Source organism: Podarcis pityusensis, assembly GCF_964106645.2.
Source record: "Podarcis pityusensis genome assembly, chromosome: 15".
Classification (NCBI taxonomy): domain Eukaryota; kingdom Metazoa; phylum Chordata; class Lepidosauria; order Squamata; family Lacertidae; genus Podarcis; species Podarcis pityusensis.
In genome coordinates, this window is record NC_138040.1 from 41850378 (window position 1) to 41875388 (window position 25011).

A 25011-nucleotide genomic window follows, 5' to 3' on the forward strand; every position below is an offset into this window, starting at 1 on the left:
ATGTCAGGGCTGATTTGCCTGGCTGACTTTCCTCTCTTGCCTTTGGCATGCGCTGCAAAGGGGGTGAAAGGACCAAGTGAAAAGCAATGCACTGATTTCACCTGTGATTGCTTCCTCCTTCAAATGAATTCTGGAGCATGCCCTCTGACAGAGGACTGGCTCCACATGTCTATGCTTCCCACCATCGAACAAAAAGTACAAAGAAAAGAGACAACACTTCAACGTATAGATAATCATGGTTTTCTCTTTTAATATTTTCATTTACAGTTATAAAAATAAATAAGGCAGGTCAGTCTGGTGCAATAATTCCTGTACTGAAAATAAAGTTTTAACTTAACAATACTTCAACAGGTGTGATGATGTGGGGTGTGGTGGGTGGGCAAACAAAAATGGGAACAGCATTTAGCAGTCATTAACAAATCTGTGGGTGTACCCTTTGCACTATAAAACATCTCTCAAAGGAAGTCCTCTCAACTCAAGTTGGCCTTCATACACACTGCTTAAATGGCATAACAGTTTGCTGGTGTACATATAACCGTGCAGAGAGAGAAACCACCTTTAGCAATAACACGATCATTCTGCAGTGTGGAATGCAAGATGTGCCACCTGTTGCGTTCCCAAAGATTCCCTCCACTGCGTTAACACAGCAAAACCTAACTCACAGAAGATAATAAAACAGAGCCAACCCTGGCATGCCCAAAACTCCAAGTGCATCCCTGGAGAGCACTGCCTATTTATTGATACCCTGCATTTATTCCACGATGGGCCTGAAGTACATTAGGTTCCCAGGTGGTCTTCAATTCAGACCCAAACTTGAGGCATCATCTTCAGACCACAAGCCCTGCTTTATTCTCTTCATCATGCTCTATATCGCACATGAGAGGCTAGTCAGAAGGCAGGGCTGCGGTGAAACTGATGCAGGTGATGCAGGTAGCATCAACACTGTTTTCTTTAGTTTGTGTTTCTTTTTAGAGGGACAGAGATAGAGTGAATTGGTTCAATGGAGTAATGGTTTAATGGGTTCTTTGTTTTTAATGCTCTTAAAAACAAAGGAGCTATGTGGTTCCTAAAAGAGGAGAGAAGGAAAACAGGCACAACGGATAAAAGATTCCAAGTAAGTTCATGAGAATGCAGAGAAGAGGGCTGCATCTTTGAGTCTGGGCTACAGTTTGATAAGGACATGTTTTGTGTGCTGAAGACCCCAATTTCAATTCCCAGCATATCCAGTTAAGGTGGTGAGGGGGACACACACACCCTGCTTTGATCCCTGGAGAGCCACTGTTGTTGCAGGCAAATACTGAGCTACAAAGACCAATTGACTGACTAGGTATAATGCAGTTTTGTGTGTGAAATGTTACAGTTTGGGATTAAGTATAGAATCCTGGGACTGAAAAAGATGCAGACTAAAAGTTGCCACAGAGGACAAACCTTAAACCATGAAAGGCAATATTGCACATTTAATGAAATGGAACCTTGCAGACAAAAATTGCTTTTCAAAGTTAGCAGTAAATTTCAGTTGGTGAAGGTGGCTCAGGACTCTGAGCTTTTTTTGCCTCGTCCAGGGAAGACTGGAAGACAGCAGTCAATAGGATCCAGGTTCCAATTCAAGAACTATATATATATCTAGGCACATTAACACAGAGCTGGCGCCATCTGTCATGCACCCTAAAAGGGGAGTGAAACATGGCCAGGATGTCCCCAGGAAGATGCACCAAGCTTTCCCCATGGGGCTGGGGAGGGGGGCTCTTAAGACACTTCCATGTCGCCAGCACAGCTGGAGCCTTATGCAGTGGGCCTTTGAAAACATCCAACACTTGCTTTGTGATGAGAATCTGCTATGAACCCTCCCATCCCCCAGCCAGCGTATGCAATCTGTTTCCTGGAGGCACCTGGGCAGTAAAAGGAAGGCAGCCTTTATCTAAAGTCAGACAAAAGTTGGAGAAATTCGCTGGGAAAAGATTAGATGTGGCAAGCTCAGTCAGTGAGAAGAAGAAGATGCAAAAAGATTACCACCTTATGGCCTTGGAAGGGTAACAGCTTTGCAGAATACACCAGCTGCATTTGCACCTGATGTGAGAAGCAGCCTGCTTATACTTTAGGCACAGTAAAAAGAAAAGATCCAGTTATGTAAATGGATGCAGGTGCCCAATTTGCATATCAGGTATAAATCTTAATCTGGTGACCGAAAAGAGAATCAGACTTACATGAGGCATTACACCTGGTCAAACCTCAAGCTCGGTTGGACAATTGGTCCATCTGGCCTTCGGCATCATCTATCCTGATTAACAGCTGAGCCTTAAGCAGCAATTCTTCCAGTCACCTTCCAAATGTATTTTTAAAAAGCTGAAGAGATACTGTGGAGAAAACCTGGGACCTCATGCTTGCAAGGTGTGTGCTCTGCCACTGAGCTATGGCTCCTTTGCCCAGTTACTGTGGCTCTTAAAAGAGGGAAGCGCCTTGGAAGAAAGGTGGGAAAGCCAAAGGCAGACTGAAGGCTACATCTTTAAAAATGGAAAAATCATTATGTACAGTGGTGCCTCGCAAGACGAAATTAATCCGTTCCGCAAGTCTCTTCGTCTTGCGGTTTTTTCGTCTTGCGAAGCACGGCTATTAACGGCTTAGCGGCTTTAAGAAAAAGGAAAAAAACTCGCAAGAACTCGCAAGACGTTTCATCTTGCGAAGCAAGCCCATAGGGAAATTCGTCTTGCGGAACGACTCAAAAAACGGAAAACTCTTTCGTCTAGCGAGTTTTTCGACTTGCGAGGCATTCGTCTTGCGGGGCACCACTGTATAACCCTAAAGTCCCCACTTCAGCTGTGTAGCCACTTTTCCCAGGTTGGATACATGTGACTTGAGCCACTGAAGCTGAAGGAAATGCAAAGTGGCTTTTTGTGTTTGTGGGGAGAGATGCTGAACACAGTACACCAAGTTAGTCTTTAGAAGCAGAGCATCTTAACTAACTGCTGGTGGTTTCTTGAACACACAAGACAAAACTTAGGAATGAAAACTGATGCTGTAAGCACACAAGCACACGCCACTCATTCCCAATTTGGATCCAAAACCCAATCATCATGCTTTTAGTGTCTGGAGTGACATCTGACAGTTCCAATTTGTTAATTACATGGATGTGCCCCCTGATCAATCAAGGGCACGCATCTGTGGTCTTCTATCACAGACATTTTGAATTCTTACTCTTCCCTTAATTATTTTATACAATCTCTGCAAAGTGCAATCTTGGGCTTGACTATATGAGAAAGCCTTATGTCTTATTCCTGAAGTGGGAACTACACAGAGATCAATGCAACCAAACGATTAGGAGATCAGATTAAGGCTGCCCAAATGCACATAAAATAGAAAATGATCACTTACACCTTTGTTTACCCTGTGACTACAGGGTAAAGCTAAAGTGGACGAACATTAAAACTTTATTTGGACTTTCAATTCCTTCACACAATTAGAACTGCACAAGGAAGAGAAGGGGGCTGATGACTGACCCTTCCCCCTCCAACCTGCCCTACACTCACCCCAGTCAGTGCAAGGAGACCTGCGCCAGCAGTGGGAAGAGGACTTACCCTCACTGCCGTCTTCAGCACTTCCCTTTGGTTCTCTCCCCTGGGGAAGACAAGGAGCAACAAGCTGCAAGCCATCTAGCCAGGTGAGAGGACCTCTTCCCTCCAAACTGTTTTTGCTGAGGCTCCTTGGAATGAAAGAAGACCTGCATAAGCAGGTAGGACTTTATTGTTACTTACTTGTTTACATCAACATTATTTCTTTTGTAATATTGAATTTATTCTGTGTTTGCTAAATTTATGGTTTTTGCCCTATTTTAATTTATTGATGTTTTGTAAACAGACTTCTCTCCTTCACCCCAATGCTTTGTTCTTCAACGTTTATTGCAAGCCACTTTGGGCAAAGCTCACTGTGGAAATGGAGCATGCAAATAAACTCACTCACTCACTCACTCAATCAACCAACCAACCAACCAACCAACCAACCAACCCCCACGTATTGGAAGAGCCTGCAGTGGAGAGCCTGCTATATCCTGTGTGATTTAGGATCTTGCTTGTCATGAATGGTCACCCTCCAGCACAGGATGTGAAAGAGAGAAGTGGTGTTAGCCAGCACCTACTCAACTCACCCTCTTGTAATTCTAGTTGCCTGGGGGAACGGAAAGTCTGAATATGACTAATCCAACAATTTGGATTAGTTCTGGAATATATCTGAGTCTCTCTCTCTCTCTCTCTCTCGGGTTAGGCAATGAGCCTCTGGTACAAAACAAGGAAACACGGAAGCATTATTTTACAAAGTCAAAACAAAAAACCCATGAGTGTAAATACATTACAGGCCTAGACACATGGCTATACATACATCTGCAGCTTAGCAAAGAATTCAGTTGCTAACAGGTCTTTGTTTACAAATCTTACTTTGGGAGACCAGGAAGCACCATTGTCCACAATCTGTCCTCTGAATTCTCAAGGATAATTACATCTTCAAGCCAGTCTTAAAGGCAACAAGCTATTCGACAGAGGAACCAAAAAATGTACACCAACAATTTCGGTAAAAGTAAGAAAAGAAGTTGTAGTAGTGTACTTAACCCTGTTTGTGTGCAAAAACTGGATAAGTTAAGACAAAATGAGGAACTGGACAGTATAAATGACAGCACTGGCAAAGTCCTGAGAGAAAGAAATACTGAGAATTTCTGCTCTATACCAGAACTGTACACAGTGGAACAAAATGGGTCTCATGGGGATGGTGGCCTCTCTTCATCGACAAGAATCTTCTGAATAATATCCATGTACTTGACAAAGTAAAGCATCTAGGAAAGGTCACTTGAACTTGTGGAGCTTGTGTGGAAGACGGCAGCTTGCTCTGTGGATACACCTGTCTGTTCCAGCATCGTCTTTGCCTGGGTGCAGATGAACTCCTCATGAGAATCCATTGCAGCCTTGATGGACGTCAAAGGACACCTTCCATGCTACAGTGCTTCCCTCTTGCTTTAAAGAGGATTAGACAAAGTCACGGAAGAGAAGGCTGTAAGCGGCTATGTTCCATCCTCCACTGCTGGAGGCAGCAGGATTCTTAAAACAGGTTGCAGGAAATCTCAGGGGGTGGGGAGAAGATGCTGTTTCCCACAGGCAACTGGTTGGCCACTGTGAGAACAGGATGCTTTGGCCTGATACTGCAGGGATCTTCTTATAATCTGTTTAAAGACCAACAATCACCAATAAAGTGCAGAACTCCACAAAGGAAAACAGCTTTAGCACAGCTGCTGCCTTACAGGCATCAGAAGAAGAGGGTTGGAACAGACAGATCATTGGCCAGCTGAACCTGTCAAAGCTCAGAAGCAGGCTGAAGGCCAACATGTTCATGCTTGGTGCCTTGATGTGCAATTGGGAAAATCAGAAGCTTGGGAATCAAACAGCAAATCACTGACACAGATTAAACGGCTTATTTTTGTATGGCTGAAGAGGGTGCAGCTGTTTGTCCAGAAAGAGAAGAAAAACATATACATGAAACAAGACAGCAGACATTTCATTCAAGGGTGGGTGGGGGGTCTGGCCTGGAGTTTTCATTGCAGTCCTGGATCTGAAGAAATGACACTGGATTTCCTTGCTTTTGGAGGGGGAGGGGGAGGCCTGACTTCCCGCCTGTTGGGCAAAGGTGGAGCGACCTGTAACCACACAAACACACACACAGATTGGCAAGTAAACAACAAGCACACCCATTCTCTGTATTGCTTCCCAAGGTTAATAGGACCCTGCTGGGTGTCAGGAACTTCTGGATTTGCATGCAGCTGCCCCATGTGGTGAAATCATTGAACTGCAGCCAGCAGCCTTCTTGGTAAAGAGCCTTCGGGACTGACTCCATCCACCCAGTCTGGCCACTGGATCCTTCTAGGAAGGAAGCAGGGGGGCCAACTTGAATAAAAAATGGGGGGGGGGCAGATAAGCCCTGTCCCCACATAATCAATCACATGACAGAGTGCACCTACACCATTTGAATGGCAATGGCCATTGACTTTTTGGGGGGCCCGCCACCTCAAATATTTTATTGGGGGGGACCTAAGGGACCTCAGAGCCTCTAGGAGCTGGCTGCTATGGCAGGAAAGAATATCAAGGGCTTCCTGTTCCAGCTTCCTGTTCCAACTTGAGCTATGCTAAGATATTTGCCCAAACACACAAAGGGTTAAACTGTGGACACATGTCCCACCCCCAACTGCTCTTCAGTTCTTCACGCAATTAGACTGAGTTTCAAAAAGGGTTTTAAAGCATGTTCAATACAACACACTTAGAAAGCTCCGCTCAAACAGAAACCCTGGCTCATCAAGGTTTCCAGTCACAGGGAGAGGTTCCAAGTGTGTTCAATTACATGTGCTTTAAAACTCTTTCCAGACTTTGATGTTTATTGTGCACAAGGGTTTCAGGAGCAGCTAGTGCACCAGGGAGAATTGGGAGCTGGAGCTTATGTTCATTACCCTCCCCCATTTGACCATTTGTGGGTTCAGGTAAATGACTATTGTCTGCACCGACCGACAGCAGCTTTCCAGGGTCTCAGGTAGAGTTTTTTCCTCATTACCTACTATCTCAGGAATTTGTGCTGCTTCAGATATTGTTAGGTTGCATCTCCCACCACACTGTCTGTTGGCATGCAAGGGGGATAAGGCTATCAATGGTTACTAGTCATGATAGCTATATATTACCTCCAGGATCAGAGGCAGTTTGACTCTGGATACTAGTTGCTGTGGAATGTAAGAGCCCTGCTGGGTTAGACCACAGGCCCCTCTGTCCAGCATCCTCTTCTCCCAGGGGCCAGCCAGATGCCCATATGGGCAGCCTGCAAACAGCTCTTTCCTCACTTACGATTCCCAGCAACCGGTATCCTGAGACATACTGCCTCTGATGCCAGAGGGAGAACATGTCCTTCACGAATTGGCCCAATCCACTTTTACAGCTGCCCAAGGGGGTGGCTATCACTACTCCTTATGGGAGTGAATTCTATAGCTGGACTGCACTGTGCAAAGAAGTACTTCCTTTGGCCTGTCCTGAATCTTCCAACATTCAGCTTCACTGGATGTCTAACACTGGATGAAGAAGAGCAGAAGAAGAGGGGTACTGCACGGGTGCCCTCGCTTGTGGATTTCCCAGAGGAATCTGGCTGGCCATAGTGAGAACAGAATCCTGGACCTGATCAGCACTAAACTGGCAGGGTGGGGGTGGGGGAGAGACTCAACACAGGGCTGCAATTTTCAGCAGCAACCCCACATCTTTGCAACATTCAGTGCCCAGTGAGAGCAGATATTTCCTAGGCAAAAAAGAAAAAGAGAGAACTGTATACTACCATCCCCTTTCTGAGTAGAATATTTCCAACCACTCTGGTGGTTCCAGGAAATGAGCCAATGGCCTAGCCAAAGACACCTTTTCATGCAGTACCACCCTAAGAAGCCCCTGGGGAAATTGGCACTGCTGCCACTATATCACATAACTCAATCCAAAGTATGTCACTTTCCATTTCCTTACCTCTGCGGAGTTCCTTGAGCTGCTATTGCATTTGGGTGGAGGTGGGGGTGGAGTGCTCTGCAAGTTAAGAGTCGCTAATCCATCTGCCTGCAAAGAAGGAAAGCCTAGAGACAGAGAGAAGAAAAAGACAGACGCGTTTAAAAAAAGGCAGTGGGCGAAAGACAGGAAACTGCCTTGTGCTTTTACACACACACACACACACACACACACACACACTTTAGCAGGTGATTCTGGACAGATGTGTCAATTTGGAATCCCACTTGCAATTCCCCAGCCCTAAATGTCTCAGAAGTTTTGTCTGTGCTCGTCAAATGAATTTAAGCGCATGTGAAAAATGCACACCTGGGACAATGGGAAAGGAAATCCAGAATGACACCAGAAATGTCCAGTGGGGGTTCCTTTCTCATTGGACTTCATCCCTCACAGTTTCCTGAACTCTAACGCCTAGTGATGGAATGAGAATGTCATCCAAACTTCAGAAAGAAATTATGAACATCGTTTCAGTATTTGCAGCAGAGGGTAAATTGAATCAGGTCTGGGCTGGCCTTTTGAGTTTATGGTTCATTTTAAGAACCATGGAATTAGGATGGGCTGGGTGGTCCCTCTTCTATTTAGCTTTGGAAGACCTAGGTTTGCTGGTGGGGGAGGAAGCAGTTTCTAGCCCTCGTGGCTAGAGAAACATGTTTGAATTTGTGATGGTAAAGCCATGCCAAAGTGGTTCCCAGTGTTGAGCAACTTGGTCTGCAGACAGGGATGGGGAACATGTGGCCCTCCATGTGTGGCTGGACTACAACTCCTATAATCTTGGACTACTGGCCATGCTGGCTGGAGCTGATGGTCCAACATCTTGGGGGCCACAGGTTCTCCATCTCTGGTACAAAGAGAAGAAATGTGTAAACCCCTTGAGGGGGAAAAACTCATTTTACCAACACTCTGCAAAATAAAACACAGATGCGATCTGCACAACGTACTTTGGGTTCTTGGCGTTTTGGGAGTAGTTGGCAGTGGGCTGAGAGGTGTGGCCTGCTGCAGTGATGAGCCCTGAAGTAGCGACAGTCTGCTCTCCCCCAGTTGGAGACTCTTTGGCCTTGGTGCTTTTCCTGATGCATTCTGCAGTGGCGGAAACAGACCAAACAAGCAAACAAACAAAAAATTGTTGAAGGTGCTGGTGGCGACACTATGGGCATCATGATGTTAGCTACTCCCTGTCAGGAAGGCTTTGCAATGGTCTAGGAAGGCTCAGTGCACCAAAACGGGCTACTGAGGGGCAATATATCTTCAATAGGCTAAGGATTTGCAGCCTATTAATCAGGGATGGGGAAACCTTTTTAGCCCAAAGTCCACATTCCCTTCTAGGCAATGTGTCATTGGTGGGTGAGGTTCAGTGTCTAAAAGTTGGTGCGGCAACTTATTTAAATTTTTACATTTGTAGGGTAGACTACAGTCTACACCAGTGTTTCTCAAATGTGGGTCTCCAGTTTTTGTTGGACAACAACTCCCATCATTCCTAGCTAGGAGAACCAATGGTCATGAATGACAAGTCTGAGAAACACTGGTCTAGACATATTAAAGTGAGAGGTTTCTATACTCACCACTTTCTATCCTCTACCCAAGTAAGCAAGAAGGACTATCATAGTTCAAGGACACATTCCCATCAGGCAAACGCACTTGAGTGGGACACAGAACAGGCCTGGTGAAGGAGTGGGGGTGATCTGGGGAGAGTCCTAAGGGCCAGACAGAAATGCCCCCACACCTGAAGTTGCCCACCTGCCATCCTACAGTATATTCACAGTAGACAGTAACAGGTCTTCAGAACATTCAAAGCCAGGCAACTGAGGAACTAGGAACAACGGAGCTATGGCCCTACAGATGTTTTTGGACTCCAACTCCCAGAGGCCCCAGCCAGCTTGACTAATGATCAGGGATGATGAGAGTTGTAGTCCGGCATCATCTGGAAGGGCCACAGGTTCTCCATCCTTGGACTGCACCAAAGAGGAGAAACACAGAGAAACCACAACTGAGAAATTCAGTCTATCTCTATTTGCTGTCCGGATGACTGAAGATCCAGTGCAAATACCAGTGGTGCAAATTAGGTTTCCATGATCATCCAGTTAGTGATTGTATCCCCAGAAGTCTTGCCTGGGAGTTCAGTACATGCGATCAACCTCGTGAGAGGCAGGAAAGGTTCACTGCTACGCCCCAGGCCTCCCCAACACTATAAATGCATTTGGGAAGATGTCTTCAGCATGGCAGCCTGCCAGCCAACAGGTTCTTCCTGTGAGTTGACAGTCTGAGTGCTCAGGGTTCCAAGCTTACACTGGACAAATTACTTGCAATCCAGCAGGGTTTCCCACTATAAATACACCCCCCCCCCCAAGTGCAGACAACACTGGAGAGGTTCTGGCTCAGAGTGACACTTTTCAGCATCCCATGATGTTAAACATGGGGTAAAGGCAAAATTACAGAGTATGACTTTTAACAAAAGTTTACATGGTTTTTCTTTTAACTCAGTGATATGACAGAGAGCAGCTCTGCATGCTGCGGGAAGTAAGGAGTGGGTGTTTTTCATGGGTAACACATAAATGGGCAAAACTATATACTTCTAAGTGGGTACCACTTGTGCAGCTTCCCATGTGGAAGGTGTGAAATTTCATCTTAATCTCAGAAGCTGGAAAGGCAGAGGTGTGGTTCATTTGCACCTGCCTTTTGGGCACTTCCTGTCACACCCAAAAGCTACAGCCAGAGAGCTGGATTCTGATTGGGATTTGCACATCAGAGAGAAGGATGCTAACTTGTCCATCTCCCTGATGTACCAGAGTTCTGTGTGCAGAGATTTTTATTACTGTGCTTTTGTATGGAAGAACATTCAAGCATGCAAATTTTCCATCTGCAGGCTAAAGTGGTATAGTGCAATGTTAGTGAGAACTGAGCCTGAGTTAAGACTGCTGAAATTATAATGGCGCTGCTTGATACATAAGAGTGGTATCTGAGCACAGGTCATGGTAATGTAATTTGCAGCCGTGTGCTCAGAGTGGCCAACACAATGTAACCAAATGGAAAGCCTTCCTTAATGTGATCATCAAATCTTCCACTATCTGAGCCTCTCCCGGTTTTTAACCATGACATAAGCAGCATGCACAGCTAACAGAAAATGACAGAAGCTCCCAGGGGGAATTTCATCATAATTATCACTCATTTATTTACCATGTTGGAAGTCAGCTCAGCCTCTGGCTCCTTCTCTGCAATGACCTGAGATTTGCTGAGGCTCCAGTCCTTCCGCCTGAATTTATTAGTCCGGTTCTCGCCATCATCCTTGGCCGGGAGCTCCTCCATCCTGGAGGATGTCAAATTCCTCCTTTCCACCAGTGGTTCAAGAATAGATCTGTAGCCCATATAGGAAAAACAAGCACAGATTATCCTATCTCCTCTTGTCAGCCTGAGAAAACATCACAAGTGTCCCCTGGAGACATGAAGCACTGGCAGTTTTGCCTTCCTACAGCCTAGATGGCAGATTTGCCAAAGTTCCTTTCAAGGACAGAAGCTGTCCTTGTGACCACTTACAGCAAAAGTTGCTAATGTGGTGCCCATGAGTTTAATGGGACCCTTGAGGTCTTCCCCTGGTGCCCATCAACTATCTGACTCCCCGCCAATTCAATGCACTCTTTGTCACGAGGTGGCGAGAGGAAGGCAGCCCTGTTTAGGGAAGTTTTTAATATTTGTTGTTTTATTGTATTTTTAACTTTTTGTTGGAAGCTGCCCAAGGTGGCTAGAGAAACTCAGCCAGATGGGCGGGGTATAAATAATAAATAATATTTATCTATTTCTCCCTCTTAAAATATAGAACTGACAGACAAAGTTTGGAAGAGTGTAGCTCTTCCCTGCTTCCTTTTCCTTTGCTTTTCAATGCTCTAATTCTGTTGAATCCTACTTTAATGAAGATCCCTTGGGAAAGTGAATTGTGTGTGCGCACACTATATTCCTGTCTCTCAGGGGGCTGATCCTGGGGAAGGGGTGAAAGAAGTGACCAGAGAGGTGGTACCCATGGTAGTCCTAGAAAATCCAAATTTGCCCATGAGCCTAAACTTGTTGGTGAACCCTGATTTAGTGTACTAAACAGCATCTCAAGTGTTCTTCTGTCAAAAGATAGGAGAACACTTATTTTATCCTCTTATGAGGTGGTTTCCTGGTCGTCTTAGAGACCTTTTTGAGTTTCTTCCTTGAGGATAATAATAAATATATTACTAAATAGGTGAGTAAATATCTCACAATTGTTTATTCAAAGCTGGTGATTAATAAAAAATTACAATTCTGAAGCTGTTAATTTTGTATTTTATCTATTGGTGGATTGACCCTAATAAATACTAGATTGGATTGATTTCCTACACGTTCACTCACCCATCTGATCCTGGTCTGGAGGAAGTACTGTCTGATGAGGTAGAGGATGTTGATCCCACAGAGGAAGTCACAGAGGTCACCGAGAGCCTCCTCAAAGTGGAGGACATGATGTAGGGCAAAACCACTGACCCAGACCTGCTCTGCTTTCTCTCCGTCAGCGAAGAAGGCTGTGGTTGGAATATAAAGGGGAAAAGTGCTGACTGGGCTTTGGAAAGGAGGGAGGAAGGTGTCCTCCTGGCTCAGTGCCCTCTGAGGGGGAACTGGTTGCGCTGCCCTAAATCCACCTCTGTTGGAAAAGCAAGTCAAGTCCTAAGCACAGGAGAGAACTTAATTGGTCTTTTTGTGCTGACTCCACTTGGGGCTAACTGGGATGAAAAGAGCTTTTAAACATTCTGCCTTGCTTGCCAGGCAAGACCTGCTCAGGCCGACTCTGGAATGCTCTTGTGGGAAAACCATCGACTTCCTGCAAGACTTTGTGCAAGCATCTTGAGCCTTAGCTGCCCTGTGCTCCTGTAGGGGGAAGGGTGGACTATAAACATGGTAAGTAGCTCTGCTTGAAAGGTCAGCTCCATTGGGCCTCCTATTCCTTGACTGTCATTTGGTCACAGCTATTCCTTAGGCTGCCTCAGGGGGAGAGGTGAGAAGCAGGGCCCTCCCACTAGCATGACTGAAAGACCAGCTCAATCAAGACTTCCTGTCCCTGAACTATTTCCATTCCAGCTGGTTATTATAAGAACAACTATTTGACTTTTCAACAACGATGTCTGAGTTTGGTTTTTTCCTTTTCCCTCTCTGGCCCTTTCGCCTCGTGTTTCATGTCTTTTAGATGGAAAGCCTGTAGGCATGGGGTTGTCTTATTTTGACTGGTTGTGTGTTACCAGCCCTGCAAGCCTTTTTTGGCTAGAGAATGGGGTGCAAATTTTCTAAAAATAAATAGTTAATAAAAATAATAAAGAAATAAAATAATCCTCTTTTGGAATTACAGTGGTACCTCAGGTTACAGACGCTTCAGGTTACAGAGTCCGCTAACCCAGAAATAGTACCTCAGGTTAAGAACTTTGCTTCAGGATGAGAACAGAAATCGGCGGCGGCGGCGCAGGAGGCCCCATTAGCTAAAGTGGTGCTTCAGGTTAAGAACAGACCTCCGGAACGAATTAAGTTCTTAACCTGAGATACCACTGTACAGCTTATTTGCACATCTCTCCAGTGGTAACTGAGCTATCTGGCTGAAGGCCTTTCAGCTGCACTTTTCTATACCTAAATTAAAAATAAGCTGGTAGCTAGGCACTGGGATTGTGACGGCTTTCCAGGCAGACAGGTTTAAAGGTTGCCTTAATAAAACAGGATGCACGAGTTACCAGAGTTATCACACCATAGAGCTTCTCCACTTTCTCCCTCAGTTCCTTGAAGCAGGAGGTCAGTCTGTCATGAAGAGGCTTCAGCTGTTCTGTCAGCTTCTTCCCATGAATCCGGATCCCTTCAGCCAGCAAAGGCATCTGAAAGAGGGAGCCAAACACATTGGATGCCCACATTTAGATGTCAGGAAGGCCACTCTCATTTCTCAGCCCATACCAAGTCAGCCCATTAGCATTTCTAGCCCAGTATTGTCTACTCTGACACTGTCTGAAACTTTGGAGAACCCCTACCAGTCAGTCCTGACCTGGGGTGAAGAACCTTTTTCTTATAAAGGGCCACTGATCTCCAGGGAGGACTGCAGAGCTTTCCCTCTCTTTGTGCCCCCACATCCCTTCTTTTTATCTTACACACACACACTTGTGCAAAGCAGAAGAGGAAGAGATTCCATGAAGGCCCAGACAACAAGTATGTAGGAGAACCAAATTTTGCTTAAAAGGGTAAAGGGACCCCTGACCATTAGGTCCAGTCATGACCGACTCTGGGGTTGTGGCGCTCATCTCGCTTTAGTGGCCAAGGGAGCCGGCGTTTGTCCACAGACAGCTTCCGGGCCATGTGGCCAGCATGACTAAGCCACTTCTGGAGAACCAGAGCAGCACACGGAAACGCCGTTGACCTTCCCGCTGGAGTGGTACCTATTTATCTACTTGCACTTTGACGTGCTTTTGAACTGCTAGGTGGGCAGGAGCAGGGACCAAGCAACGGGAGCTCACCCCGTCGTGTGGATTCGAACCGCCGACCTTCTGATCGGCAAGTCCTAGGCTCTGTGGTTTAACCCACAGCGCTGCTTAGGACTGCATAAAATTAGGCCAAGGGGATTATGCAGCCCTTGGGCTAAAGAGACTCCACCCAATACATAGACAATACTGAGCTAGAAGGACCAATGTCCATGACTTGCTATAAAGTAGCTCCCTAACTGCTTCCCAGCAGGTACCTGTAAAGCAATCAGTTGCTTGAGCAGTTCAATCTTATCTTGATCTTCAGGGTGTTCTTGAATATATTTCTCTGTGAAAAAGGCCTGAAGGGAGAAAAACAAAGAACAGTTGAGATGTGAATCTTAATCTTTTTTCCTTGGTTTAAGGCAACAGGCTTTCAACCTTTTTGAGTCCATGGCTCCATTGACCAGCTACATTCTTTCTGCAGCAACTCTGTGGGGAAACACGCTCCAAGCCTCAGAAGCCCGGTTATGTCACCCCTTGCCTGTAGAGTGGCCAGCCCCATACCTCTTAGAACACCCTCCCTGTGCAGTGTTCCCTCAGCCTCCTCTCCTCTCCCCTCTCATTGGGAGTCCTCTGGGCAGCACCCTTCCCCCTGCCCCAGAGAGAGCTGCCTCCTCATGCCACCCCACAGGGGGCCTGGAAAGAGGATGCTGCATAAAGAAATAAGTTGCCTGCCTTCATAGGGATCTCATCCCCAGTTATCACTAATAGAAAAGCATTAGTTTTTGGAAATGTGATTTTAAGAATTCCATTGAGCTCATCATAGACCATCTCCCAGTATCTTGGGGCATGTTTGCAGTGCGACCACATAGGTATGAAAGTTCCCTCAACCTCCAAACATTTACAATACAGTTTGGACCGACTTTTGTACATTTTAACAAGTATACTGGGCATCAAATACCACCTGTAAAGCATTTTTTGTCTATTTTCCTTTATCAAATAGCAAGCCAAAAAGCTGATATTTTTGTTCCATACTTTTGTCTCCCAAACTGAAATTTCAGTGTTGTGTCCAATGTCTGCAGCCCAGTGTCTCATTACAGCCTTGACCCTTTCGTTCTTGGTTTCCCATTCTAGTAAAATTGTATAAAGTTTGGATATTATTATTTTTTGTTTCCCAATTTCGTTTCCACAGATTCTGATCCTCATTCCAAAAATCATTTTTCTTTATCTTTTCTGAAAATCTCATTTAATTGAAAATATTGAAACCAATCTGAGATCCAGTTTTATACCTCTTCTTTAATTAGTTCTATAGTACCCTCTCTAAGCTCAAGGAGGTCCTTGTTTGTACCTGTGATGGCCTGGGATTCCGATTCTGAGAGTGAACCGGAGGAATCCCAGCCGGCACAGGAGTCCCCGCCTCCAGGGCCGGCTGAACTGGGGCAAGGCCTAGATTCTGAGGAGCCTGCACCTGTGCCAGATCCTCAGGAGCAGGCACCAGGTGAAACCATTCTGGCCCCAGAGGTGCTTGAGGACTCAGTGTCTACAGGTGAGCCTTCCCCGGGGCCCAGTAACCCTTCGGCCTCTCCTGAACTGCAGAGGCTTAGGGCAGAGAGGCGAAGGGAACTGGTTTCTCCCAGGAGGAGTGCTTGCCTTAAGGCCAGGAGAGGCGGGGCTCCTGGGGGCCGGGACCGCCCCTGGCCTTAGAGAAGATAAAGGGCAGTCAGCCCGGTCCCAGGTTGCGGGAGCAACGTCGTCATTGAAGAGCTGTTTTGGCCAGCATCCAGTCCTGTTCCTCCAGTGTTCCTGTTCCCCGCCCGGCTACCTGCTTCTGATCTTCGAGTGTTCCTGTCCCCGCCCGGCTCCCTGTTTCGGACCTCACCTCGCACTTTGTGGACTATCTCCAGGCTAGTGACTTAGGACTGAACTTTGACTACGGTAACAGTAACCTTCCCCCCGGGACCAGCACAGTTTGCTCCCGCCACACCCGCACTCCCCCTTCGTTGGGGTGCGTTCGGGAACAGCCAGAGGCCATGGTTGACCAGGCAGCTGCGCTGGTGGCATTGGCCCAGGAGAACCAGGCCTTGACCCACACCGTTCAGCAGTTAAGCGATGTGGTTGCGGCGCTTCAGCAACGGTTGGAAACCTTTACAGATCATGGGGCCGACGCCCCAGCTCCAGGCAAGTACCCAGTGGCTTTGCCAGAGAAATTTGATGGGACCCTGGCCAGTTTTCCCATGTTCTTCGCCCAGGCCAAGTTGTATATTCAGGGGCGAGCCCGGAACTTCCCTGACGACCGCACCAAGGTGCACTTTCTGATCAGTTTGTTAAAGGACCAGGCGGCCAAGTGGGCTTTGCCACTGCTCCGGCAAGACTCTCCTTTGTTAACGGACTATGTGGGATTTTGTAACCACTTAGAGACTGTGTTTGGCAACCCTCTGAAGGAGAGCCAAGCCAATCGGGCGATTCGTCAGTTGAGACAGGACAAGTCCACAGCCGCCGCCTACGCCACAGAATTTCGGCTGTTGGCACAAGACTTGTCTTGGAATGACTCTGCACTACGGGACCAGTATCTGGAGGGACTGTCGGACGAGATACTGGACCAGTTGGCCATGATGGAGCGTCCCACCACGCTGGACGCCCTCATTCAGCGGAGCCTGCAGATAGACGATCGGTTGGAGGACCGTCGCCAGGCCCGGGACCGCCAGCACCCCCGGCTCCTACCGCCCATCCTTCCCAACAGGTCCACGCCCACAGCCGAGTTGCCAGTCGAGCCAACGCAGCTCGGGGCTGTGCGACCTCGCCTCTCCCCCTCAGAGAAGACGCGGCGTCGGGAGGGAAACCTGTGTCTTTACTGCGGTGGGAGTGGACATTACGCCCGTTCCTGTCCCAGGAAAATGCCAGTCGCAGGAAAACCACCAACCTCTGTAGCCGAAGGCCCTAGCAACGTGGGGTCCCAAACCATGCAAGAAGGGCCCTCACCAGTGGAGTTGCGACATCTCATGGTTCCAGTGCGTCTCTACCCTCCAGGTGGGCCCTGGATTCTTACCCACGCTCTGGTAGATTCGGGGGCAACCCGCTCCTATATGGACGCTGCCTTTGCCGCTCATCATCAGGTGCCACTTCAGAACAAGCCAGAACCGGTACAGGTGGAGGCAATCGACGGACGGCTCCTGCGTTCGGGTGCCGTCACTCGGGAGACCCAGCCCTTGGTCCTGTGTCTCCAGCAGCACCGGGAGGTGCGAACTTTGGACATTGCCTCCATGCCCCGGTTCCCCCTGGTGCTTGGAATGGACTGGTTGGAGGCTCACAATGTTCAGATTGACTGGGTTAATCGGACTGTGCACTTCCCAGACCCATGCCCCCATGCTCGGTCCGAGATGCTAGCGGCCGCACCCACTGAGGAGGCAGCACCCACGCTCCCAGCCGTGTACCGGGACTACCAAGACGTGTTCGAGGAACGGGGGGCAGACCAGCTGCCGCCGCATCGGTCTTTTGACTGCGGCATAGACCTCCAGCCCGGAGCGCCCCTGCCGGTGAGTCGCTTATACTCTCTAACAGAGCCAGAGCGCGAAGCTTTGCAGGACTTCCTGCGCAAGAACCTGGAGCGTGGGTTCATTAGGCCTTCTACCTCACCCACCGCTGCGCCAGTACTCTTCGTTAAGAAGAAATGTGGGGAGCTTCGCCTTTGCCATGATTACCGGGCCCTGAACAAAATTACCATCCCGGACCGGTACCCCTTGCCCCTTATTTCGGAGTTGCTGGAGCGGGTGCAAGGGGCGCAGATGTTCACCAAGCTTGACCTCCGGGGGGCCTACAATTTAATTAGGATCCGAGCCGGGGATGAGTGGAAGACAGCATTTGGGACCCGGTACGGGCAGTTCGAATACCTGGTTATGCCCTTCGGATTGTGCAACGCGCCCGCTGTGTTCCAACGGTACATCAACCACGTGTTCCAGGACTTGCTGGACAAGTACGTGGTGGTGTACCTGGATGACATTTTGATTTTCTCCCGTGACCCGGCTCGCCACGAGGGTCATGTCCGGACCGTGCTGCAGCGCTTGCGGGAGCACCGCCTGTATGCGAAGCTCAGCAAGTGCGAGTTCCATCAGCAGACAGTGGATTTTCTGGGTCACCGACTCTCTCCAGATGGGGTGCAGATGGATCCTGGGAAGGTGGCAGCGGTTCGGGAATGGGCGGCACCTCGGAACCGCAAGGACCTACAGCGTTTCCTGGGGTTCGCCAACTATTACCGGACCTTCATTGCGGGTTACGCTCGTCGCACTACCCCATTGACCCGGCTACTGCGCCCCAAGACGCCGTTTTCCTGGGACAGCGAGGCAGAGGAGGCGTTTCAGGGGTTGAAGGCCTGTTTCCAGAGAGCGCCGATCTTGCAACATCCGGATCCTTCTCGACCCTTTGTGGTAGAGACTGACGCCTCCAGTACGGCTCTCGGTGCCGTCTTGTCTCAGCAGTACGGACCTGATGCGCCACTCTTACCCTGCGCCTTTTATTCCCGCCAGCTCCTGCCGGCGGAGCGTAACTATACTGTATGGGAGCGGGAACTACTGGCCATCAAGGTGGCTTTTGAGGTCTGGCGCCACCATCTTGAGGGGGCACGACACCCGGTGGAGGTGAGAACCGACCACCGGAACCTGGAGTACCTCCAGACCACCCGCAAGCTGAACCAAAGGCAGATCCGGTGGGCGTTGTTCTTTTCCCGGTTCCAGTTCCGGATCCGCTACATCCCTAGCTCCCAAAACCAGAAGGCGGATGCCCTGTCCCGGAAACCTGAAGACAACACAGACACGGTACAGCAGGCAGTACCCACCACGATCCTACCACCGGCTGCATTCCTGGCCACCCAGGAGGCTGAGCCACTGCAGGCTCGGGTGCGGGAACAGCAGCGGGTCGACGCTTGGGCCCAGGAACGACTCCAGGAACTGGCCGAAGGGTCATGCCCTCAGTACCCGGGGCTGGTCCTGCATCAGGGCCTTCTGCTGCACCACGGGCGCCTGTACATCCCGCCAGGGCTGCTGCGGGCTGAGGTTCTCCGGATGACCCATGATGCTCCAGCAGCAGGGCACTTTGGGCGGTATCGGACCACCCATCTGGTAAGCCGTGAGTTTTGGTGGCCCCGTCTGAAGGCTGACGTGGCTCGCTACGTCGCTGGTTGTGATGTCTGCCGGCGGGCCAAGGGGCCTACCGGGCGACCCCCCGGCCTTCTTCAGCCGTTGCCGGTTCCACCACGTCCTTGGCACACGGTTTCTCTGGACTTTGTAGTGGAGCTACCCCCGTCTCGTGGCTGCACCTGCCTTCTAGTTTTCTCTGACCATTTCACGAAGATGGTGCACTGTGCCCCCTGCCCATCCGTACCCTCAGCTAAGGAAACCGCTCAGCTGTACCTTCAGCATGTCTTCCGCCTGCATGGCCTACCTGAGCGTGTGGTGTCCGACCGTGGCGTTCAGTTCACGTCCCGGTTTTGGCGTGCTTTGCACCAGGCCCTCGGAACAGAGGTCTGTCTCTCATCTGCCTACCACCCACAGACTGATGGCCAGACGGAACGGGCGAACGCGGTGCTGGAACAGTACCTCCGGTGCTACTGCAGCTACCAGCAGGATGACTGGGTCGACCACCTAGCATTGGCGGAGTTCGCTTACAACAATGCAGTGAATGCATCCACCCAGCAGACCCCGTTCCAGGCCAGTTACGGTTTTCATCCACGGTTGTTTCTGGATGTGCTGCCGGCATCTGCGGTCCCTGCGGTGACAGAGTGGCTTCAGGAGCTCCAGTCCCAGCAACAGCTGTTGATGGAGCAGCTGCGCCAGGCCAAGGAGGCGTACAAGGTCCAGGCCGACCGCCACCGCCAGGTGGGGCCGGAACTCCACGTCGGTGACCTGATATGGCTCTCCACTCGCCACCTCTACCCTTCTCGACCTTCGCGGAAGCTGGACGCCCGTTTCACCGGCCCGTTCCCTATCGTGAACCAGGTCTCGCCTGTGGCATTCCGTCTCCAGTTGCCCGCAACCCTGAAGGTTCACCCGGTATTCCACAGGTCCCTTCTGAGTCCGGTGGCCCCACCCGACGAGTTCCACCCGGACCGTCCCCGACCGCAGCCAGTTTTGGTTCAGGGAGAGCCTGAGTACGAGGTGGAACGCATTCTGGACTCCCGATACCGCAGGGGAAAGCTGCAGTATCTCATTGACTGGAAGGGGTATGGGCCGGAGGACCGTTCCTGGGAACCAGCGGCCAACGTCCACGCGCCTGCCTGCCTCCGAGAGTTCCATGCGGCGTACCCCAGCAAGCCGGGTCCAGACCCTCGATTAAGGGGGGGGCCTGGGAGGGGGGATGGTGTGATGGCCTGGGATTCCGATTCTGAGAGTGAACCGGAGGAATCCCAGCCGGCACAGGAGTCCCCGCCTCCAGGGCCGGCTGAACTGGGGCAAGGCCTAGATTCTGAGGAGCCTGCACCTGTGCCAGATCCTCAGGAGCAGGCACCAGGTGAAACCATTCTGGCCCCAGAGGTGCTTGAGGACTCAGTGTCTACAGGTGAGCCTTCCCCGGGGCCCAGTAACCCTTCGGCCTCTCCTGAACTGCAGAGGCTTAGGGCAGAGAGGCGAAGGGAACTGGTTTCTCCCAGGAGGAGTGCTTGCCTTAAGGCCAGGAGAGGCGGGGCTCCTGGGGGCCGGGACCGCCCCTGGCCTTAGAGAAGATAAAGGGCAGTCAGCCCGGTCCCAGGTTGCGGGAGCAACGTCGTCATTGAAGAGCTGTTTTGGCCAGCATCCAGTCCTGTTCCTCCAGTGTTCCTGTTCCCCGCCCGGCTACCTGCTTCTGATCTTCGAGTGTTCCTGTCCCCGCCCGGCTCCCTGTTTCGGACCTCACCTCGCACTTTGTGGACTATCTCCAGGCTAGTGACTTAGGACTGAACTTTGACTACGGTAACAGTAACCTTCCCCCCGGGACCAGCACAGTACCTGTTCTTATTCATGTTTAATTTTTTTTAACTGCCACTGCCCTAATGGGGGATATCCACTGGGGGGTCTTCCTTTCTAGGTGGTCTTCATATCTTGCCCAAACGCTGTATAGGTTCTTTCTTATGACAGGGTTGTGGAATCACTTGTACACTTTAGTTTAGTTATAATATAGGTAAGCAAGCCATCCATACACCATATCAGATCCTTCTAAGTCCAGAGTATTTACGTTTTTCAGGTCCACCCAATCTTTCATCCAACACAAGCAAACTGCCTCATAGTATATTTTCAGGTATGGGAGCCCAACCCCCTCTTATTTGCACCTATCAAGATTTTGCATTTGATCTGAGGCTTTCCCCCCTCCACTAGGGAAGAGCTTATTGCTTGAACACAGAGCTTGAACACGGAGAGGCAGTCTGCAGACATGCTTAGAGAAATGTGGTAACAACAGGGACCCACATGCATTTGCATTAGCAAAAGGATCAAAACTACTTCTACTAGTGCCACCCATCAGTATTTCCCTGCTTTTTCTAACCCTCTTGGTACAGGGTTATTGCAAGCCAATCTAGAACAAATTCCAGGAAGATCTAAAGTGATTTCTCACAGAGATACCAGGGTCCCACAGCAAGAAGCAGCAGCTTAGCTCTTACCCCAAATGTACCCCTTTGAGTCCTCTCAGATATGGGGAAAATTTGCTATTTTCTCCTAGATAGAACAGTAAAGTATAATGTTTTGGGGAAGTGTTGTCAAGGGTAAAGCCTGCAATATTCCACTGACTATAAACCTAAATTGGGAGCACGACAATGAACAATCCATCTTTAGACACGCATGTGATGAAAAAACTGGCTTTTTGCTATCGTTTAATGGTGAGCAAGGAGGGTGATCTGCTCCAAAGGTTGATTCCTTGTTCCCAACATTAAACAAAGGGTTTAGATTATGATGATTATGGCAGCCCACAAAAACCGCACTCGCTCCGCAGAGCCAGCTGAGAATAGGAAACTGTGAGCAAACACCCTGACGACTTCCAGATGTGGCCACAGCATTTCAAAGCCTTAACGGCTTTTCCACTTCTGCAAATCTGACTTCCATGCCTAAAATAGAGTAGAGCCAGCTCAAAATACTCCTTGGTTGAAAATGGATTTTAATCCCATTTTAAGCATCTGAAGACTGTGTCTTGCTGCATTCTTATCCGAGGACATCTGTATTGAGCTGCACTGACTCCAGCACATTGTAACTAGAAATAGCTATAGCACTCATTGGGGACTATGGACTTTCACAATCTATGGAGCATCATGACTGCTACTTTTGATCCCTACAGTGGTACCTTGGGTAACAAACACCTTGGGTGACAAACACTTCGGGGTACAGACTCCACTAATCCGGAAGTAGTACCTTGGATTAAGAACTTTACCTCAGGATGAGAACAGAAAAAACACACACTTTACCCTAGTATATACATTTTTGTACTCATTGCCTGGAGATCTGCACTGCAAAAACTGAAAAAGTGCAAGTCAAAGGCAGCTATAATATAAGAGAGAACAGAAAAGTGCAAATTAGGTAAGTCTGCATTTGAATTCTAACTGAGTTAAATTTCTTCACCATCCTACCCATGACTAATCTCTACACCTTTCTAGCTTCCATTATTTTTAGTTCTTGCCAAAATATTCAGAAAAACCTACAATACTCTATACTTATAGCCCACTAAGTTATTTTTATACTAAAGTACATGAGCTCTTTTGCTCTCCAAAGTGTAAATCTCATCCCTTGATTCTCACTCTAAGCTTTTTGGTAGTTTACACCATGGTCCCTTTCAAGTTAAATAGCTTTTTATCTATTCTGTATTAATCTAATCATTCCCTCAATTTTCAGATGTTCCGGTTGTAAGTACCATTACTTATATAGCCAGAGGGCAAAAGGTGAAGTAATCCCAAGGTGTGCAGAAACACACAAAAAAGCTTTAGGAAAGGACTCTTAAAGGGGAGCTCTTTTTGGGGGGTGGCATTGCAAAATGTGGGGAGAATTGAATGCAGCAGCTAGAATTCCGAACAGCAACATTCTATACTGCAACATTCTTGTTGTTACCCACAATAAGTGTGCATAGAGCAAAAATACCATTTCTTCTCTCTGTTTTTCTTCTTTCAATCAGACAGTGACATGGACAGATTCACCCATTCCTGCTGCAAGGAGAGGGCAATTTTGGTTTCTCTCACCTTCTCATTTTTAAAAATCTTAAATTCAGTTCCCCACATTTTCACACCTCTTTACTAGTCAAATGAAAGTCTTTATGAAAATGCACCAGCATTTTAATGCGAATTTCTTCTTGCATATTTGTATGCAATCTTCCCTACTGTACATTTCCGCAAGGCAAATGCCTCTGGATTAATGTGCTTCTGTAGACATTAACTGGGTGAAGAACTGCACTGCAAATTTTGGGAAAGTGCAAATTTTGAAGGATAGCTGTGTTTCAGTTTGTGCATTGTTTCAGAAACTGCAAGCTAGGTATGTTGGCTCTTAAATGCAAAATGCACTTCACACTAATCTCTACTCTGCAGCGACAGCTGACCTTCTCATAATTGGTGTATCCACCCATGACGGCCGGATCGACAATGCCATTCAAGAGCATAGAGAGAGGGTGAACAGGCAGGGTGCGGTCCCAGGCGTGCTGTTGAACACAGTTGCTGATTTTCTCATTTGTTAGCTCCATCGTTTCAATGGCATTCTCCAAGGGACTTATTTCCTCCTGAGAAATGCAAATACAGGAGAGTTAAGGCCACATCTAAAATGAACTCTTCAGTGCAGGTCAATGCGTGCCCAACTTTCCAGATCCATATAATACGCCATGACTTTTTCCTGAGTGGTGTTGTCCACACTATGGACCATAACTGAACCTCTTTGACATGATACAGTGATCCATATGGGAAATCATCCCAAAGTAAAAACTGCAAAAATTATCACATGGAAAAAGAGGGCAGTATTTTCAAGCCCATGGGGTTTTTGTTTTGTTTTGCACTTGTCACAAAAGGTTTCAATTATCAGGAGAGGAAACACCTAATAATGTGAAACTTAGGCAGCATAGTTTCAGCTTATGGACTGTATCATCTCAGGAGGACATGCATGCACTGGTTCTTAAATGCAGTGGAAGGGTGGGACACAGGGTTGACACCTTTCCCAGCCCTGTTCCCTCACTCAGAGTGGTAGCCAGAATGCCAGATTATGGAGACGTGAATTCAAGTCCCTTCTTAGACATGCAGCCCACAGGGTGAACTAGGGGCAGGCATGCTCTCTTTCTGCAATTCTCTTCTCTTTATCAGAGCCTACCTCACACACTTGTTGCATTACTAAAAATGAGGGGGAAACCACTTTGAAGAGGAGTGCACAGGAGGTTCTGCTCCTAGTGCAGAGCTTTTTGCTGCATTCTGCAAGATATGGCTTTGATTTTGAGGACCACTAATCCTATGAAATCCTAGGTACAAAAATTGAACAAAGGTCCTGCAGAATGTATTAGAAATCTGATGTGGCAATTCTCTGCAGGCCACCTTATTTCCCTCACTTATTGAGTAGGATGGAACAATTGATCCATCATGACCATGATAAACATTATGTATACACAGAAGACAGGGCTGACCCAAGACATTTTGGTACCTGAGGTGGACCCTAAAATGGCACTCCTCCTCCCCATCAGAGAAGAAGGGGTAAGGGTAAGAAGATCTACATCAGGAGCAGGTGAAGAAAGACACTGGGATCTGCTGCCCCTGGGGATCCTGCTCCTTAGGCGGTCACCTCACTTTGCCTCATGGGTGGCCTGGCCCCTGATAGGGGAGATTAATTAAACATACAGCCAGGGAGAGGGGAGTTCCTTGTAATTTTCAGGGCAGCTGCCTAAGTTGCTGAGGACAATGACATAAACAGCAGGAACAAATGGCAGGGGGCCTGATCTAGACCAAGACCACAGTGGGAGTGGGACAAAAGATTTAAGTCATCTAAATCTCCATGCCAGGGTTCCCATTCAGATCCAACTCACTCACCCCTTTCTGTGCCTACAATTCACTTTCAAAATAT

General features: G+C 48.3%; 1 protein-coding gene across 1 annotated transcript in view; it reads right to left on the reverse strand.

The window, feature by feature from the left end:
- Positions 1-224: 224 nt before the first annotated feature.
- Positions 225-25011, reverse strand: part of DOCK5 (dedicator of cytokinesis 5) — a 148170-nt gene continuing 123383 nt past the window's right edge. Inside the window, exons 45-52 of the mRNA XM_080982316.1 lie at positions 23516-23692; positions 14260-14343; positions 13271-13408; positions 11913-12079; positions 10722-10899; positions 8489-8627; positions 7518-7621; positions 225-5671 (exon numbers count right to left, since the gene is read on the reverse strand). Of these exons, the coding sequence (XP_080838442.1) occupies positions 5570-5671; positions 7518-7621; positions 8489-8627; positions 10722-10899; positions 11913-12079; positions 13271-13408; positions 14260-14343; positions 23516-23692 (1089 nt within the window). The 3' untranslated portion in view covers positions 225-5569. The remainder of the gene's footprint in view (positions 5672-7517; positions 7622-8488; positions 8628-10721; positions 10900-11912; positions 12080-13270; positions 13409-14259; positions 14344-23515; positions 23693-25011) is intronic.